General features: G+C 43.3%; 1 protein-coding gene across 1 annotated transcript in view; it reads right to left on the bottom strand.

Moving 5' to 3' along the window:
* The window catches only part of TCERG1 (transcription elongation regulator 1), a 31311-nt gene extending 12195 nt beyond the window's left edge, over positions 1–19116 (bottom strand). The window contains 13 exon segments of the mRNA XM_042826255.1: positions 283–372; positions 1408–1543; positions 2341–2407; positions 3008–3168; positions 3599–3687; positions 4839–4954; positions 6555–6755; positions 8049–8111; positions 11825–12067; positions 14752–14977; positions 15226–15378; positions 18891–19049; positions 19051–19116. Coding sequence (XP_042682189.1) covers positions 283–372; positions 1408–1543; positions 2341–2407; positions 3008–3168; positions 3599–3687; positions 4839–4954; positions 6555–6755; positions 8049–8111; positions 11825–12067; positions 14752–14977; positions 15226–15378; positions 18891–19049; positions 19051–19116 — 1770 coding nt within the window.
* Between the last annotated feature and the right edge of the window lie 292 nt (positions 19117–19408).

Here is a 19408-nt window from a genome sequence, read left to right as displayed (position 1 = left end):
TACTCCAGCCGTTTGACAAGATACTGAAGATTCTGATCACTTCATTCAGGTTTTGGAAGTTTTTGCACGCATACAACTTTTACTGCGCTAAAATGCTGCACCTTGAAACAGCAGAACCATCAACCAGCTTCTTCTGGCTTTTCCAATTTCACGACAAACCCTAATCATAACAAAAATCTCTTCCAACAGATTACTCAGAAAGACTTGCATGGAGCAAAAATAATTGGCGGAGGATTTAGACACCAGCAGCAGCTGGAAGGAGAGTGAATTTCACTTCCTTACCTGTTTCCTTTCTTTAGGGTTGAGAAGTAAATAACGAGGATCAAAAACTATCTTGTGCAGTTCTTTCTCCCACGTCGAAAAAGCAGAGACCTTTAATTAAGAATAAAGTCAGACTTTAACTGAGGCTTAATTTGTCTTGAATGTACACAGGTTGTACAGTTTTGCTTAAAAAATATAAGGCATGAAAAGATAAAGACAAACTCATGATGAAGTTTTCATCACTAATAGATGATGAGCTATGGGGGGTGGCCAGAGCAAATTCCAACACTAATTGGCTCTGAAAACTTTAAATAGTAACACACACTTAATTACTCATTAAAATAACTAATGCTGTGTGACATTAAAAGAAAACTGAGAAGTCACTGTTGAGATTTTGTGTTTTTAGAAAAAAATACAGAGCAGATGTTGGATATAAGTGCTATGATTTTTAAACAACAGTTCTGGTACAAGAGATTCCAACTTAAACAGGCTCAAGTTAATCTTAGGAAAGCCTTATTACAATTAACCCACGACATTTAGCTGTTGAAACTAAAAAAAGCTCATTGGCAGCTGGAACCACTTCACATATTTAAACTTCCAAAAAAACTGAATTTACACTCTAATAGTCTAATTTATTTACCAGAACTGATTGGTACAAAGCAAATTCCCAATTTAGTTAGCTAAAAATAAAAAGTCTTCCATTTAAGGATAAGGATGTACAAACCATTTACTGCTTCTCTACTGAATTTTACTACTTACTGGAACTTACTGCTTTTCCCATGTAGGAACACCTCCCAAAACATTAAGGGTCCATTTCTCATTTATTTTCACTGGCATCTTCCAATTTTATGCTTACTTAACTTGGATTTTATTTTATTTTATTTTTTTCCTCTCTCCTCGCCCCTCACCTCCATCTTTAAACTGTTTAATTCCACCTATTTAGAAATGAAATGTTGCTGATTTTAACATTCACTGAAATACAGGCTCTTGTACCAAACACAACCATGAATTGGAAGAATTACGAAACTGTTCTCCTTGCATAAAGTGCTGCAGGTCCTGAACTGGCTAAGAACTGAGATTTCTGTCTGATCCTCCTCTCACCCCTTCGCTCAGTCACTCATTCACACACACAATCATTTCCCTAACCCCTCTTTCTAGAAGCATGTCCTTGAATTGTTTCATCCGAGCCTCCAAAGGGACGATGGCTCTCTCTCGAGCAGCTTTAATTTCAGCTTCCATAGCAGCCTCCTTCTCTGAGTCAATATCTTTGTTATCATCCTTCCTGGGAAAAAAAAGAACATTAAATATACAGTATGACTTGGGAAGCAGCAAGTCAGCTCTGCGGGTCAGAGGTTAAATGGTAACAGGTCACACAACAGATGGGACAGGTTAATTCAGAAGTACAGGCTTACAAGTCGCGACCATTCTTTGAGACTTGGATAGGAATGCTTTCGTATTGAAAGAGCTCAAGCAACCAAGATATTTTCAACAACTTCAGTGCCAACAAACGAGCCTAAGAACTGAACACGTTCTGGTTGTGTTCAGAGGCCTCGCCAAACGTGCATTAGATTTTAGGTTAGCTGCACTAATTCTCTCATCTCCTGTTCAAGACTGTGAGGCTCTGTGAAAAAGACTACAGCCGTTAATTCAAATTGAGAATACCTTAAAATGATTAAAGCAGAAAATGTTGTAATAGAAATAAAAATTTATCCATCAAAACTTTTCTGGAAAGAAATGCACAATTTGCTGATTTATATTTACTACGGGCAAAAGTGCTTAGCTCCAAACACAAACTCACAAACCATCAACAACTTTATGATCACCACTAAGAGTATAAAACAACAAAAAAACCTGTGAAACTGTTTTTAAAACAGCACCTAGAAATGACTCCGACTAAAGCAAGGCCCACTGCTTCCATTACAGAGAGCGACGTGAGAAAGGAAATAAAACATTTAAACTACCGTAACAGAGAGAAAACAAATCTCACAGAAATAACTGCTGTTAAAACCTAGACTGCTGGACTTTGTCCACCAAAGATGGATATTCATAAGCAAGATAAACAACCAACTCAAAACTTACTTGCGCTTTTTAATTTTGATTGGCTCATCCTCATTTGCTTCTTCTATAGATTCATGCTCTTCTCTAACTGTAAGAGATTTCAACACTACTTTAGGTTTTTATCTTCGGTAACTCACACACGAAGCCTTGTGCAAAATCAGAGGATGGACAATGCATGCAGTACTGCTTTCTGATAAAGGAAGAGGCATTCTGAGTTGCTTCCAGAAAAATACCATCAGAACGCTTTGGGGGCACTAACAGATTTATGGCAGGCTTTGCATTTAAAATGATGAACGCTGACCTTTTATTTGCAGGAAAGAAATCAGACTAAGCAGCAGACAAAGCACATCTGGATCTCCTGATTACATACTTGCACTTAGCTCTCCTCCAACTACCAAGCCCATGTGTCATCCCAGGATCATTTACTACAACTCATATCAGAAAGATGCCTCAACTGAGCAGCCTCTTACGTGCTCTCTGTTCTTGGCAGCTATTTTCAAACTGTACTGTAGCTGATGTTCTTGCATTCCCACCTTCTTTCTTGAAGAAATTCCAAAACTATATGCATTTTTTTGACATGCCTACATTTTTCTCACTTGTTTGGACATTACTAATTTTGGAAACGAACACAAAATAAATGATAAATTATATTCAGACTTTTAAAGGAAGGTGAAAAGAATGCTCTTACTGAGTTTTTTCCCTTCTTCCATCCCTTTTTTGTGAGGAGGTTCTTGAATAATTTTGTCTACATCAGCTCTTCCAATAAGGTCATCTGGTCTGTCCCACATAGAAAGACGTGTGGTAGGGTTATAGAAGAAAACACGCTCATCACCGGTCCACACCACACACCTAGAAATTCAACAGACAACAGAACGTCTCGTTTTGTCTTGTTACATCGTGCTCATATTGCCATATCACTTCAAAAGACTGGATTGTTTTGGTTGGCAGCTGCACCTATTCCTTTCCCAAAGCACAGGGCAGAAGTAGCAAACAATTCTGAGGGGCCAGAATTTCATACCAGATCAGGAGGAACCGGCAGCAGATGAAGGGGAATGGGCTAAGGAAGCTATGCTGGTAATGTACCTCCCAGACTGCAGTGAGCATGAGATACAAAGACTATGCTACAAAGACTGCTGCCTGAAGGAATCCAATGTTACTGGGATCAGAAGTGTGCCATGAAAGGATCTTCATGCACTATTACTTGTTCTACCTATCCAGCAACACTCCTTGTGATGTTTCAGTCCTCCAGTTGCAGGCTGCAGGGAAAATCAGTACCTACCAAGGGGTTCCTGGAATAGGGGTGGTTGCAACTGGCTTGGCTTTCTGAGCTGCTTTTTCTTCTTCAGTCATTTCTTCCTCTTTTGGCTCCTCAAGATAAAAGCAAGCAAAAAAAGAAACAAACAAACAACAAAATCAAGTTACAGGATTTAGGCAATGATAGCTAGGCAACTACTTGTTTATACAGGGTAATGTACTTGTTTTAAACGAGCAATTGTATTTTGAAACAATGCTAATCACCAGCTTACAATTTCACCTCAACCACACTTCAAACAAAAGCACTGGAATTTCATCACACACTGTCAGAGCTGCTCCAAAACTCAATCTAGGAAACCTCCAGGTGTTTGCTTCGCTTAGACTTCACTGAAACCTTACTTCAATACTTTCCTAGATCTGCACAAATCTTTGACATAGTTCATCAAGGACTAAAATGCAGGGGCAAAGAAATACATATTTGGTCCTAAAATCCATTTATCCAAAACAAAGACGTGGAGCATGAAACAGTCGAAATTCTGCAATGACCTTTGTAACAAATAAACAAACGAGCTGCAACCTCAAAAGTAAACAGGACACAAGGGTAGCAAAAATAATAATTGAATTCTGCGTTTTTGCTAAGAAGTGTACATACAGGTTCACAGAAATCAATATAAAAACATTTATTTCATTTATTTTCATTCAAGCACCTTGGCATCTTCAAAACCTGTGCTTTTTCAGCATGACAAAATCCCTTTCAGGAAAAAAAAAGGCTGATTTTTTTTACTGCAGCACAAGCACTGCACACCTTCTAGCTCATGCCTTCCTAACAAACTAAACAGATTGTTACAGCACATGGAAAAGTGCAACTTTTGTTTCAAAGTAGTAAAGAAACAAAGCAATAGCTATTTAGGGATTTTAAAGGAAAAGTTTCATTTTTGTGAACACCTTAAGAAGAGCAAAAGATGATTACGTCTGTGCAATCAGATTACCTTTTTTCTTTTTGCTATGTTCATGTTAATTTTGTAACTTAATTCATGCTCCTTTTTTTTTTTTCTTTAAGTTGCCTTTTTCTGTTAAAAAATGCAATAAGGCCAAAAAAAAGAAGAAAAAAAAAGAAAAAGGCTTTCAAAAATCACCCCCAGAAATTCAAGAACTCAGATTACTAACCATGTTTCCTGTCAATAATGCCTGGTCTACAGATGCATCCACCCCTGCAGGATGTAGGAACTAAAATGATGATACTATTTGGTTGCAAAGTCTTTTACCTCCTTTATAAGTTCTTTTATAGGTTCTTCTTTTGGCTCTTCTTCCTCCGTCTCCATTGGTAAGGGTTCCTCTGTAGGTTCTTTAATTGTCTCTTTAATCTTCTCTTCCATTTTTTCTGCATAAAGATAAAATTCTCCTTACTACTGTTAACAAACAATCATAGAAACAGTCGTGTTTTTTCCAGTACGGTTGTCCAGCACAACAGCAAAAACAAAACTTATTTTCAATGTATTTTCACCACATTCCATTCTTGCACTTTACAACATCTGCTTACAAAGACGTGATCATCTCCAGTACAAGATCTATTTGGGACTGGACATGGAAATACCCTAAGACAATCTATTAAAAAGCCAGCTGAACGCACCACCCTCCAGAGCAAGTGCCGAGTTCTGCACCCTGGTTACAAAAACACCATGCATCGCCACAGGCTCGGGGCAGACTGGCACAAAAGCTGCATGGAGGAAAAGGATCTGGGGTGGCCAGCTGACAGGCAGTCCAACGCGAGCCAGCACTGCGCACTGGCGGCCAAAGAGACCAACGGCACCCCGGCTCTGTATCAGATACTCTCAGCGCAGCCAGCAGGAGCAGGGAGGTGCCTGTTGTCTGCACTCAGCACAGGTGAGGCTGCACCTCCACACTGTGCTCAGCGAGGCCCTGGAGCGTGTGCAGAGGAGGACAAGGCAGCTGCGAGGGCTCTGCAGCACAAGTCTTACGAGGAGCGGCTGAGGGAGCAGGGATGGTTCAACTGGAGAAGAGGAGGTTTGGGGGAGATCTTATCACTCTACTGCTCCCCGAAAGGAGGCTGTGGTAAGGTGGGGGGTCAGCCTCTGCTCCCAGCTAACGGCAACAGCATGAGAGGTGATGGCCTCCCATTGCACCAGAGGAGACATTAAGATAATAAGAAAAAATTCTCCTCAAAAAGGATGGTGAGATACGGGGACAGGCTGCCCAGGGAAGCAGTGGAGTCACTGTCCCTGGAGGTGTTGAAGGAAAGGGCAGATGTGTCACTGAGTGACATGGGCTAGAGCTGGTTGAATTATTAGAAAGATGGATATCAATTACTTAAATAACCGCATGAATGTCTAAACAACGACTTCTTGTTACCAAAAGAACCATCAGACAATAAAAGGAAGGACTTTTTGGTCTGACTGGATTTTCTTCCCCAAAAAAGACCTTACACACCAAATAAGAGCCACGAGATTTTTCCTCTTTCTTACTTCTTTCTGATACAAGTATTTTCCTCCAAAGGAACAACACCCACGGACACAAAGTGGATTGGAACAAATGCAAGTTGCAGAACATGACCAGAGCACAACTTCAGACTTAGTGGACAGGATGCAATTTCCTTTTTCTTCATACTTCAAAGCTGTTTACAAACTCAGCCTCGCACTTTGCCTTCAGAATTTTAACGACTTTCATTTTCCCTGGTTTACAAACTTTAAAATAAATGATCTTTTCCCCCATTTTCTATCTTCCTGTAATTGAGGTCTCCTCAAATTTGCGAGTCTGTACACTACTTAGATTCTACAGGAGAGGAAAGGTGCATCTTAGATTGCCACTTCAGACTCATGACTTGAATGGATCCATACAATCAAGGTGTAAAGATTTGTTTAAGACAGATGGGGGATTAGAGAACTTCTTGTTCACATTTCGAACACAACCATCACTAGTCTAAGCAGTTCTGCCCCCCACAGCTATATTTAAAATAACAGCACCTTTTTCTTTCAGTTCTTGGGGTTTTTCCCACGTTGATTCCAAAGTCCTGTTGTTGTAATAGTACGTCTTTCCATCCGCTGTCTTGTACTCTGTCCACTCCGAGACTGCAGTTGCTCCGGCCAGAGTGGCAGGTGAAGCAGCAATGGCGACCTGAGGGTGGATCATGGGAACGATGGGAGGCGCCATTCCTGGCAAGACACCTGCAGGAAGGGGGAGCAAACAGAGGAGAGGAGAGAGAAGGAAACAGAACAGTGAGTGACAGTGAAATACCAGAGACCCCAAACCTGGCACGTTTCTGACTGACTTCACAAGTAATCATCCCACATCAAAAAAGGTTATTTTCTACATGAGATTGAAAGCAATGCACTGTTACTGGGTTTTCTTCCTACGTATTAATGAACACTAAAGCCCATATTACCAGGAAAGTTACATAAATGCAACTTAATTTTAATTAATATTCAATTCTGCATAGCACAAGGACAGCTGGGCTTTAGATGTTTGCTTTAATACGTCAAAAGGAGATGTATTTTTAATTATTTATTGTTTTTATTATTTCTCCAGAGTGATTTAAACTGCGGAATAGTTCTGTCATTTTAGGATATTCCTTAAGCTGCTGTGAAAAGAAACAATGCTGGCCTGACTCTGAGCCACAGGACACGTTATGGAGCAGAACTTTGCTAAGTCTTAAATCCTGACTTCATCCTAGCATCAGTTCACAGCCTTGGATTACAAGCAAAAAGAACGAAACTATTTCAGAGTTTGTGATGGTTCTGTTTAGTAGTAAAGACTGGAAAAAAACGTTTTATTCACATCCTAAAGTAAAATGACAAGCGAATAATGGAAAATAAAACAACCAAAATGCTACATAATTATTTCTCTGCTCTATCAAACAAAATGGATATGCTGACCATGTTTTGAGGGACAACTTCTAGAAGAGCAAGCTGGATATGACTAGCACTACGAGATCACAATTTTGGACTTTTAACATTGACGTGAAAATTGTTTCTTTTTAAATAAAGGAGAAGGTACACACTACACATTGCCATGAACTTATTTCAGTAAATGGCTTTTCTTAAGTGCACAGTTTGAAAAATGGAAAGTTTCATAGTAAGACACACAAACACGCACACCAACACGCGAGCACAACCATGGCACTGCACATGAGGGGGGAAAACAAAAATCCACACACAGGAAACTGTTAACTGAGAAGTATGGTCATGAAAAGGGACACAGCTATCACAGAACTCAATGGTTACAGAACACTGTCCTGGGTTTGATGAACAAAATTAGCTGACGCTAACAGCTAATTGGGAAAGCTACTTCCTGGCCAAACATGGCATTTGCATTTATACTGGTTTTGAAAATAAAGTGTGTGTGTGTGTGTATATATTCAATCAATTGGAGAAGCAAATAAATAAATAAAATATAAAGCACAACATTCACTACCATGCCAACTTACAGACAAAACGAACTAAGATGGGTTTGAAAATTACCGGTCTTGGTGGTAGCGACTGTCTTTACATACGGGCAGCTGACTATTTGCATCATTGCTACACCTGCAAAACGGATAAGCAAGCATGTTGGAAAGCTGCCATGGTACGTCAGCTACCACTGGGAGTCTGGGTGCTAAGACCTCCTGCCACAATTTGGGATGCCATTCGGCAGGCAGTAAGAGCCTCCCGGCAAGAGAAAGAACGTTTTTCACACTGATATTTTATGCCAGATCCAATTTCAAATTAATCTTAAGCTGTAGCAACAGTTTCTACCTCCATTAAACCATCTTTTCAGCAATTACTGGGATGCTGCTTAGAAAAAATAAGTGTGCATTGATGACTCAGGGGTTTAAGTTCATTCAGGGGGGAACAGAGCCCTGCATGCAGGGGCAGCACCACGGGAGCAGATTCTGCTAATGGAGACGTTCTCCACAGACAGCATTCGCTCAGGCAGAGCCATGCGAGCAGCAGCAGCAAAGTGAAGCTATCAGCGCTGCTGCTGTGCCTGGAAGGTGCAGGGAAGGGCAGCAGGACAGGCAGCCCAGCGGGGAGCTGTGGGGTGAGAGCTGCACTCTGCACTCCGGAGGAGACGCGGGGCGGAGGAAGGCTGCGGCTGGAAGAAAGGGGTGCAGCAGTAAAAGCCACGAAGCTGCAGAGGTACACGGCACTGTGCTGCTGCAGAGGCAACAAACGTGGCCCTCGTTTTTCATTTCCTAGAAAGCTGCGAGCTGAAAATGCTCTAAAAACAGCATCAGCCCTCAAAAGGCAGCAGCACAAACTTCTCTGCTCTCCAGCTCCTAAGAAATGGCACAGCCCAAAGGGGAAGCATCAAATCCTCCTCAATCAGATGGAAAATTTAGTAAGAAATTAGATAGGGAGAAGGAGAATGCATTTCCCAAACTCTTCATTTTCGGCTATGGAAGGAAACTGCAGAAGTTCTCTCTGCATTAGTCAGGTTTTGACTCTCGGAAACAGGAATGCTTCAGAAACTTCTTCCCCTAACCTGTATCAACGCCCCCATGCAAAGCTGGAAAACCTCCAGTACAAAGTGAAATTAAACCCCTGTGTTTATAACAAATGTAACTACTGTTTTTCTTCAGCAGAGATCTAGTACCAAAAGCATTCTAAAAATACTGCCAATTTTCTTCAAAAATATTTGTGAGAAGATAGAATTGCAATGACCTTTACTAAACACTTCCATGAAAGAATCCAAAACAAGTCTTATAAAAAAAGTGTGAATTGAGACACAAAAACATTGACTCAAACAGCACTGAATGAAGTATTTGTCTAAATTTAGGAGGAATCATGTTATGCACTTGAAGACGAACGAGCAGATTCGTTTTGTTACGGAAGTTACAGCATGTCTCAGCAGGACCTGCGCCGCCGCGGGATCGCAGTGCAGAGATCCTGCAGTGCAGATCACACTGAGCAACACCGAGCTGTTTCCTCTGCCAAGCTCCAACATACAGCTACTTTTAACAGACGAATTAAGAGAAAGCAGACTTACTTTTTAAGATCTGAGATTACGACATATCACTAATCAACTCTTCCATTGCTCCGTCTTACTACAGCGTAATGCAGAGAGCAGCTTTGAAATCACATGGCAATGGCATTCATCAGCTCTGCCTCTGCAACTTGAGAACAATCCAGCTAACTTCATGCAAGGTGCCAAAAGTCCCAAATATCTGTACATTACACTTTATGAGCCTTTTGGAATTCACCTTGTACTGCCTTGGAGTTGTCTTAACTTCTTTTCACTTTCTCTTCATTGTAGTTTAAAGATTTCCTTCTCTTTGATGGTGGCTATGACTATTACAATCAAGCTAGAGCTGGCTGAAAGGATTAAGCTGTTTTTATCCTGTGATCAGGCAAACTAGCAACTTAGACTCATTAGTGGGAACAGACTCTTTGCTGCCAGGTATCCTCCCATACGTAGTGAGTTCAACCCAGAAGGCTCATCTCACCAAAGGCAGCACCAGGAAAGCTTTGGAAGAACCATGTTCTCAAACATGAGCTTAAGAAGGAGAAGACTGACGCTCTGTCTTTCCTCCTGTATTGCAATACCCAAGGAACTCTTTAACAAGCAAAAGAGCAGCAAACCAACCACACAGCCCCACCCCATCCCACTGGCACCCATCTCTGCTGCTTCAACCACCCCCACGTTAGCAGAGTTCACACCTCAGTGGCTGACCAAATCCCCCTAACGTGCACCAACCCTTCATGCTCTGCTGACCCCTTGCTGACAATGTCAAGAACTGCTGCAGAGAACAGCTGGCTGACTGCTTCTGAGGCCACTTCTGCTGTTCTCTAAACCTCACAACACAGACATCAGCATCCTCCCTGTATCCTTCATCTATTTTTCATTCAGCTTTGGATATTATGCTCAGAATAATATTTTTGCCTATCCTAGAACAGTGAGAGCTACACTGTAACAGCCTTTCCAAGCACAGCACAGATGACAACAGCTCACTGTTTGACAAAAAATACTCTTTTAGAAAGAGCAACTGTAAGTCAGTCCTCTCTTCTCGTCTCTCAAAAAAATGCTTTTTATTCCACGCATTTCTAACTAATTAGCAAAACTCATCTCCATCTCAGCTGCCTTGACATCTCTACCCTTTGATAAAAGAAGGTGTGGGAACTGTCCTAGAGTATTATTTCTCATCCAATCCATTCACTGAGGTCAAGAGCACCCCTCCTAAGTACTGCACCCATGTACTGAAGGTACAGGAGAAAGAGTCACCTTGCTCTGTCTGTCCACAAGCACAAGGAGGCAGCTGAGAGTCCTTCCTCGTAGGTAGGAACTAACTCATATCCAACACAACCACAACCTAAAACCTTTCCTTGCAACAGAAAACCATCAGTGTATAGCTCATGATATCGCACATAGGGGAAAAAAAAGGTGATCACTTTTGAACAAGAGCAGGAACTCAACGGGAACTCACTGCAAACTGAATTATCTAATTAAGAATCAGTCAGGACCCGTTCAACGACTACAAACAGCAAGTCCAAAGTTTTGCCAGCCTAAAATATTCCAGTATCTAACTAAACATTTGATTTACGTAGACACCAGAGAGCTCCCACCTAAGACTTCTTCACAGTAGACTTTGCATCTGAATCTAGTATCCTGAATACCTTCATTTAAATTGTCCCCAGTTTAAACCTCCACATTTTGCTTCAATTTTCGGCATCATACTTGAGAGCTGCAACAGAAAAGAGCTAAAAACTCCTGACATCATCAAGGGCAGTGCATCTGAATGGTAACTTTTCCTGCTCACAGGTTATTTTAATCTACTTTTTTGGGGGAGGGGCACGCAACCCATGTCCTAACTAATACTCAAACACAAGACTCAGGTCTAAATCGAGCAAGCAGAATAAAATTGAAGTGAAGCTGTGATCGGTAGAATGCAGTCCTCCCGTGCTCTCAGCCACGTATAGATTCTGTCCAGAATCTCACCCTTAAACGGGCCGATGAGGTGGACTCCTGCTGTAAGACAAGAACTGCACTAAACATTCCCTGCTATTTTCAACAATCTAAAACCAAAAACGTTTACATGGTTAGATGTACCTATTTTCTGATATGGATATCAAAGAATTAGTAGTGAAAAATTTAACGCTCACTGTTAATTAAAAAGTCTGTCTGCTATCCCTGAATTCTTTCAAAAATGCTCTAAGTGGAGAGGATTCAGGCAAGTTCCATACACAGTGGACACATGAGTGCAAACAAATTGACAACATGGACATGTAGCGGACAAGACAATCACAGTTTGCCAATTTACCTGGAAGTGGAATAGGCATGCCAGGAAGGGGGACACGAAATGGAGGTACCATTACTGGTGGAAAAGCAGGAATTGCTGCAGTTGGTTGAGGTACTGCATGAGGAACTGCAGGAGGCAATGTCTGTGGGACTGGCTGGGGTACAGTCTGCACAGGTGTAGCAGAAGGAGCAGAGGTTGAAACACTGACTGATGGTGTGGCAACTGAAACACCCGAACTTGGGGTCTGGTCTTGTGTAGTAGGTGCTGATAAAAAACAAAACAAAAAAACAAAGAACACCTTGTATCTCAGATACTGCAATATATTCGCTGCAAACATACTGGCTCTCTGTTTCCCAGCAGATGTTACAAAAGCAGGTATGCTTAGAATCAACAGGAAGACACTCTTGGACAGAAAATAGCTTTTGCCTTCTCTGTAACACTGAGTTACACAAAGGAAGTCCATTTCAGATTTTACTTTGTACCATTCGTTACTGCTAACAGGACCGTATGGAGGCAAGAGTACAGCAAAGGACAGAGCTCATTCAGTACATACATCAACTTCTACCCTGCATCCCTGTTCAGAAGAACAGAAAGGGAACATTACAGAAAGTTTCAAATGGAAAAAGCTTATTCTTATATTGAATTAACAAAGGTTCCATTGTAGTGAGCGTAATAACCAGCACGTGCATGACAACAGTTCATTTAAACCATGCTCATGGATTTGTGATCCAAGAATGGACAAATGTCAATTAAGGAACGTGTAATTAAGCACGGAAAAGGAAAGTACTTTTTGTTCAGAAGCTGCAAGAACTTCCTTGGTTTTCAGTGCCTCGCAGTGGAAAAAGACAATACCAGCATTCAATTCAGCAATCCCTGTAGCATGCCTGAAACCAGCATGTAACCAGGAGCAGTGCTGCACAACAGAAACTAGAGACCTGATGGCCTGAAGTCAACGGCCAGCCCTGAAATTCATACTCTGAGGTTTGGTAGAGGAGGAACTGTTGAAAAATGTGTTAATAACAAAAAACAATCAAAACCCCCAGCTTATAAGCACATGATACATGGGCACCCTGGATGCCTTCTTTACTTAACCATAACCAGAAGCACTCCCAACCAGGTATCAGTATTAAGCTACTTAGAAGAAGATATTTGGTCTGTTGCTCTTAAGTGCTTCAGGACGAAATTTAGCCTAAAATTTAGGGAAACAGAGCCAAGAGTGAGCAGGTGATTTGTTTTAAGGCCTGCATCAAATCAGTACCAGACGAGGTACCAGAAGCCCCAGACTTTTACAGGCCAAGCCCAAGAGTTGCAAAATTATTTCAACTGATAAATGTTATCACCTGGGCACAGACACCAACAGTCACAGTTCTTGAAAGCAAAGACAAAGCTTAGCAGGTAGAACAGGCAGAAGCAGAACAGACTCTTAGCATTTAGTACCAAGACATTTTGCTTCAGAGAAGGTGCATGAAGAGCGACATCAAAACTAGGAGCAGTTCTCAGAAATCTATGCCAGCACCAAACGTTCACCTTCTGCCTGCTTCCAGTTTCTCAGCAAAATGGCCGCAGCCTCAGGTGATGACACCAGACCTATTTCAACACAGCAGCTGATCACAGCTTTATCTTTCATATTGAAGCCCTGAAAAGTTTTGAGCAATGCAGATCCTTTGCTCCTTCACTGACCTCCTTCCAGGACTAACAAACCATACCTTGTGGGTTACCCAAATGTCACTTGCTTTCAAACAAAGATACCAGAAGTTTGGGTTAAAAAAATTAAGCCTGACTTGTCCCTCTTGTGACAGCATTAAGGTCAAATATTTCAGTGGGACGCATCTGTGTGCTAGAGCTGGAGTTCAGACAGCTCAGCAATTGCTCATCTTCTGCAGAGGATTTTGCCTAGCCCACTGTACATGTTTCTGCCAGCGCAGCCACAACAAGGGCTATTAAACAGGCTTCCAGAGCAGCAGAGATGCTGTGCTTTCAGTGTCCTGCACACGGGCAGAACACAAACCAAAGCGTTTGTTAATTAGCATGCCTTGCTTTGTCCACACACTGCGATTTTACTCAGTTGTTTGCTGGTGACATATGCATGCAGACAGATTTGAGTACCTAAGATAAGAAGCTGTGTTGATGCTCTAGAGGCATTTGTGAGCATATATATGCCAAAGTGTATTGTAAACTATTGCTACATACAAACGTTCATTATGTCCATGCTGCATAAATAAGACCCCTAAACTCCTGGGGTTTCTGAGTAAGAAAATCCTTAAAAGCAAAGGCTTAGACCATGTAATCAGCAGTAATCTTCGGAGTCTTATTCAAAGGTCATCTGTGAATAATAATGGGGCTAAGGACTTTCTTTTTCCGTTTTTGTGCAGCTCCAGCAAATGCAAACTTATGAGGCTCAGCTAGAAAGCTACTAGTGGTAAAAATAAGACATCAGAAGCAGCTCTATTCTGCAATCAACCAATTCTACGTAGCCCAAAAGCAGCACTGAAAGATTTCCTCTTAAAGCAACAAATGCAGTTTTGGAAACAGAGGAAATTGGTACAATTGTAATTCCTACCTCAATTTTTTTAGTTTTTTTCTTTTGAGAGGTACTTTTAAAACCAGTTTTGCTTTAACTGCAGTCAAAAGGAAATGAATGTATAATAGCTTTGATATGATGTGATTAAAAAAAAAAAAAAACAACAACACACAAAGACCTAAAGAAAAAGGGCTGCATGCTGACCGAGATTCGCCTACCCCAGCACAGTACTACCCTAACTCTTCCAAATCAGGAATAAAAAACAACAACAAAACCCATGCAATGTTCTCCTGGATTAAACATTGTACTTTGAACACATCCCACTCTAGGTGGAAATTGCTTCCTGCTGGATGCTCAGCTCTCGCTGCAGCAGCTCCCCAAAGCAGCACCCCAACAGCACAAAGCTGAGAAGCCCCCAGGGACTCACTGGAATTTGTCTGTGAAACCGACGTGGCCGTGGTTGTGGTAGAGGTTGTGGAGGACTGAGTGCTCGAGGAGGTGGACGGCGACGCGGCACTGCTGGTTGTTGGTGTGGAGGCCCCGACCTGCGCCTGGGCTGCCAGCATCGGCGTCAGCTCCGACTGCTGGATGACTTTCACCCCGTCCGGTTTAGTCCACGCTGACTCACGCGTGCGTGCGTTGTAGAAATAGACCTACGAGTTAAGGATGTCACCATCAAACACGTGCAATGCAGAAAGGAAGCATTCATCAGCTCTTCAGCTACTCCTGCTCTAAGCGCAACTACGTAACTTTAACAAGAGCATCCATAGAATTATAGGGGATTTTACCACGCAAGCTTTCATTAAAGATCTGGGGCGCCCGCATGTAGGGCTGTACAAGGCAACGCCTTGACAACGGCAGCCAACACCCGTGGCTCTGCTGTCCCTGGTGACCGTCTCACCTTGCCGTCTGGAGTTTTGTTCTCCACCCATATCTCCTCAGCTGGGGGCATCGCTGGCGTCCCAGGCGCAGTGACAGGCGGCATCCCCGGAGGGAACATCATTCCGGGAGGTGGGGGCATGCTGCCCATGGGAGGAGGCATAAATGGTGGTCTCTGAAGGCAAACAATAGTAATAATGTAATACCATACTCAAGCTTGCATTTACTGAAGCATCAACGCTCATTACAGCCACACTGAGGATAACTGCCCATACTGAGAGCTTTACCAAACCAAGCTCGGCTCAGAGAACTCCCCAGCAAACCACCGAGCATGGCAGAACAGCAGAGGGAAGCACTGCACACCTGAGACATTGCTGTAAATGCAAAGCAGCAGCAAGGAGTGGTATGAAAAGGAGCGGGGTGAGGGAAAACTACTCTCTGAAAAAGGAGAAAAAATCCCTAGGCAAAAAAGAACGAGTGGTGGAACTACTCCTGAGTAACTGCCCCTCAGACCGCTCACGCTGTAAAGCAAAATGATTTCTTGCATTACTACTGCAGTCACACAATGATAATTATTTAAAGATTAAAATCACAAGCAAGCATCCCGTTAATTAGCACAGTAGAGCTGTAGATTTTATTACAATCCACTACGCATCTCAAACATCCATTAACTACAACACTAGCTAACGCTAATTAAAAAAAAAAATCACACACCTTCACTGTCACGTGATCAGAAGAAATCCAGAACTGCCCTGCACATTCGCTCTCACATGAAAACTGAACGCCTGGTTTTCTAATTAGAGGTACGTTCATTTATCTCACTTGTTTATTTGGACTGTTCTGAAATTTCCTGTGTGTAACAAGCACAACAGATGCTCCCCTATAAAAAACGGCAGTCGACAAAATTCATCAACTCGTTTAATTCACTCTGCAGGCACCTACAACTGCCCAATTATCCACATAACTCCTGTTTTAATTAAACTTCAGAAGACTTCCTCCAGCAAAAGCAATACCGAGACAGTTGACACCACAAAAGCTTCCAGCCCTACCCTCCTATCTGACGGGCTCCATACAGAAATGCACACAACTGGGTGGCTCAGTGGGATGTGCCGTGCAAGCCAGCACCGAGCTGCACCCACACTCTGGAATCTGAGTCCTACCCATGGCAGTGTGCAGTGTGTGCAGCATCCTTGGATCCTGTACACATTTGGCTTCTTTTGAAAGTTTTCCTGAGATCTCTGCTCTAAGAGATGCATTTTTAACTACTTTTTAAACTCATGTACCAGCTCTGATTTTTGCTCCGTACCATTGTAAAGGAAGTCAAAAGGCCACCGACAGGATTAAAAACTAACGAGAAAGCTATTAAGGTGACTTCCTTTCTTCATGACTTCTCTGCAGCTCCTCCATCTGGCCGTTAGGTGATCTCTATCTTTACTACCCTGCAGCTTGTAAGAAGAACCCCAGTAGCCCACTTTGACTTTGCTGCTGCTGCTTCCTGAAGAAAAACGAGTTGGATTGATGCAGGGCAGCACGAGGAGCAGAGAAGAGGATCCAGTGTGCAGTCAGGGGATCGAGAAAACAGCTCAGCTCCCCACTAAGCACCACATCACCTTCAGAATCATGTGCAAAGCAGAGCGCGGTGCCGACAGCACGAAGAAACGCAGACAAGCTTGGTGTGTGAATTTCATGTATGGCAACAAGCTGTAGAAGACATTCAGTGCATGGTGTGATTGAACAGCCACAACTAACAGCTGAGAGCAAAAGCACATTCAGAATATAAATCAAGCACACAAAACAATGAGATGTCAGGGCTCTGGGTTTCAAATTAACTGGCTGATTCTTGAAATGGTGCAGGCACCAGGAAGCATGGTCCTGTGCTTCCTTCCCAGGTCCCACACCTTCATTTCCTTCAGATCTCTCTAGTCTGAGAATGGGTGCATGAATTTTAACACCGTATCAGTGGGAGAACAGGACCACAGAGCACCAAGAGAAAGGCATGGCATGTGGAAATAGTGTTAAAAAGAATTAAGCTGAGCGTGAAATCATCCAAGACCAAGAACAAGGTCCTGGTACCAGATGAAGGGAACAGAAAAGACAACTTTGCACTAGATGAGTTGTGGCTGCTGACATCCCACAAAGTTACTGTTTCCATCTTCAACTCCACAAGTCTTTTCAACTGCTTCACACTGCCAATTTCTAACACTGTGCCTCATGTCCAAGGGAAAAAAAGCCTGCTGTGGGAAACATATACATTTTTTTAAAGATCTCATACTCAAGGTGATGACAGGACACAAGATGAGACTGCAGTCTGATGTTGGTTTATTTCACGTGAAATCCACATGAACTCCTTGCTCCTGCACTGGTGGCTGCTTTGCTTCCATTCCTACTGCTCCACCACTTGCATAAAGCTACATGCAGAGCCATACACTCCCATGCATTAGGAGTGACGTGGAAAGAAGCTCCTATAGCTCAGCTGCCAAAGACACAGGCAAATCAAGACCAAAAATACCATAAAAGTACCAACAATACCATAGAATGACCCACGTCACCATGTTTTCTTTCCTTCCTGCCCACATCCCTACTCTTTCAAATAAATTTCACAGCACAGAAGTGTTCAGTATTCCACTACAAAGCGTGGATTTAAACTATTATTTAAACACCACACAGTATTATGCACCACCTACAGCCCTGCATGGTAATCACACCGTCCTGACACCCCTACACTGCTATTACAACAGAACTTTTCTTACTCCCAGGTATGTCGTGCCTTTCAAACTGTCTAGGTATCTGCAAAGTAAGCAGAAGTACTTAAACATACAACATGATAAAAGGTGAGCAGAGATGCACCTCACTTGAGCCCAACAGGCTCACAATGCGCTCAGACTAATCCTGTAGCTGCCAGGAGCACTCAAAGTTAAAAAAGAACAAAATCCAGACAAGCACCAAAGGTACTGCGAGGTAAAGAAGGTTCTCCCCCAGACAAAGGAACACACAGACTCATGTCAGTATGAAAGCTTTGTGCTGATGATTTGGTCAAACCCTGTGTCTACTCTCAGGTTTTTCAGATGTCTGCTCAGTGTTTGTCCGCTGACAATTTCTGGTGCATCACTATTGACATAACCTTCTGAATACAGCACTGAAACAAAACATACTCGATCGCTGATTACAGATCTGCTTATCAGAATTACTGCTTGCCTATCTGACCGGTCGATTGGCAGTGAGAACTAGCAGCAAACTTCCACAGCAACTGCCATTACAGTGCATGCTGGAACTCAGGTAGAATTCAGCTCACTGTACCGCAGTACCTTCTGCCAGTCTGTGCTCATTCACCACTGCCCAGTAAGCAGTCACAGCACACCAGGACACCCCAGAAGGCCGACACACACATCAGCTGTGTGTTTTTCCAAGCACAGAGGGCCGTGCACAGTTAACTCTGCATTCTGCACAGCCACAGGGCACCGAAGTGCAGTTGGGTTTTGGTTAACACAGGCGGTGAACTCACTCTGCATAAAACATTAACACAGAATTGCTGTAAGGAGTTGAACGCAGGGCTCTTCACACTGTCACACATCAGCCTGCGTTCCATAACGCCACACAGAAACGGCGTGCCATCCCAGCTGCCTTCCTCCCCCTCCTCACCGCTCTCATCTCCCCATTCCCACAAACGCGACAGACTGCCCGGCTTACCTGCAGATGCGGAGGTCCCATTGGCGGCGGGATCCCTCCCGGGGGCGGCATCGGAGGCATGTTGGGGTCGAAGGGAGGGCGCCCGAAGGGGGGGCGCGGCGGCGGCGGGGGGCCCCGCATCATCCCGAAGGGCGGTGGAGGCCGCATCAGCGGGGGGGGGGCCGCGCAGCACCGCGTTCGGGGGCGGCGCCGGGCCGCGGAACCGCAGTGCCTGCTGCTGGGCCATCCTGCGGGGAGGGGAGAGAAACCGAGCTCGCTATCGTTCACTGCTGAGCTGCAGGGAAATCAATGCTCGTTAAAACAGAAAAAAAGCGAAAGCTAACAAAGCTCAACCGCGCGAGGAATAAACACCAAGCCTGTACTACGTATGTAAAAACCACTTGCAACCTCCAGCAGATTCTTCCCTTCGCAAACTCAAAGGACGGCGCTCGTTAACTTCTACGCACGGGGAGAAACAACCGCCTGGGGCTGGAAGCGCCCCGCCAGGCCAGGCTCCAGGCCCCGAGCGCAGCACACAT

Source organism: Centrocercus urophasianus, unplaced genomic scaffold (genome assembly GCF_019232065.1).
Source record: "Centrocercus urophasianus isolate 14NV4802_14NV808 unplaced genomic scaffold, USGS_Curo_1.0 seq_26, whole genome shotgun sequence".
In the NCBI taxonomy this organism is placed as follows: domain Eukaryota; kingdom Metazoa; phylum Chordata; class Aves; order Galliformes; family Phasianidae; genus Centrocercus; species Centrocercus urophasianus.
This window is presented reverse-complemented; position numbering and strand designations above follow the sequence as displayed.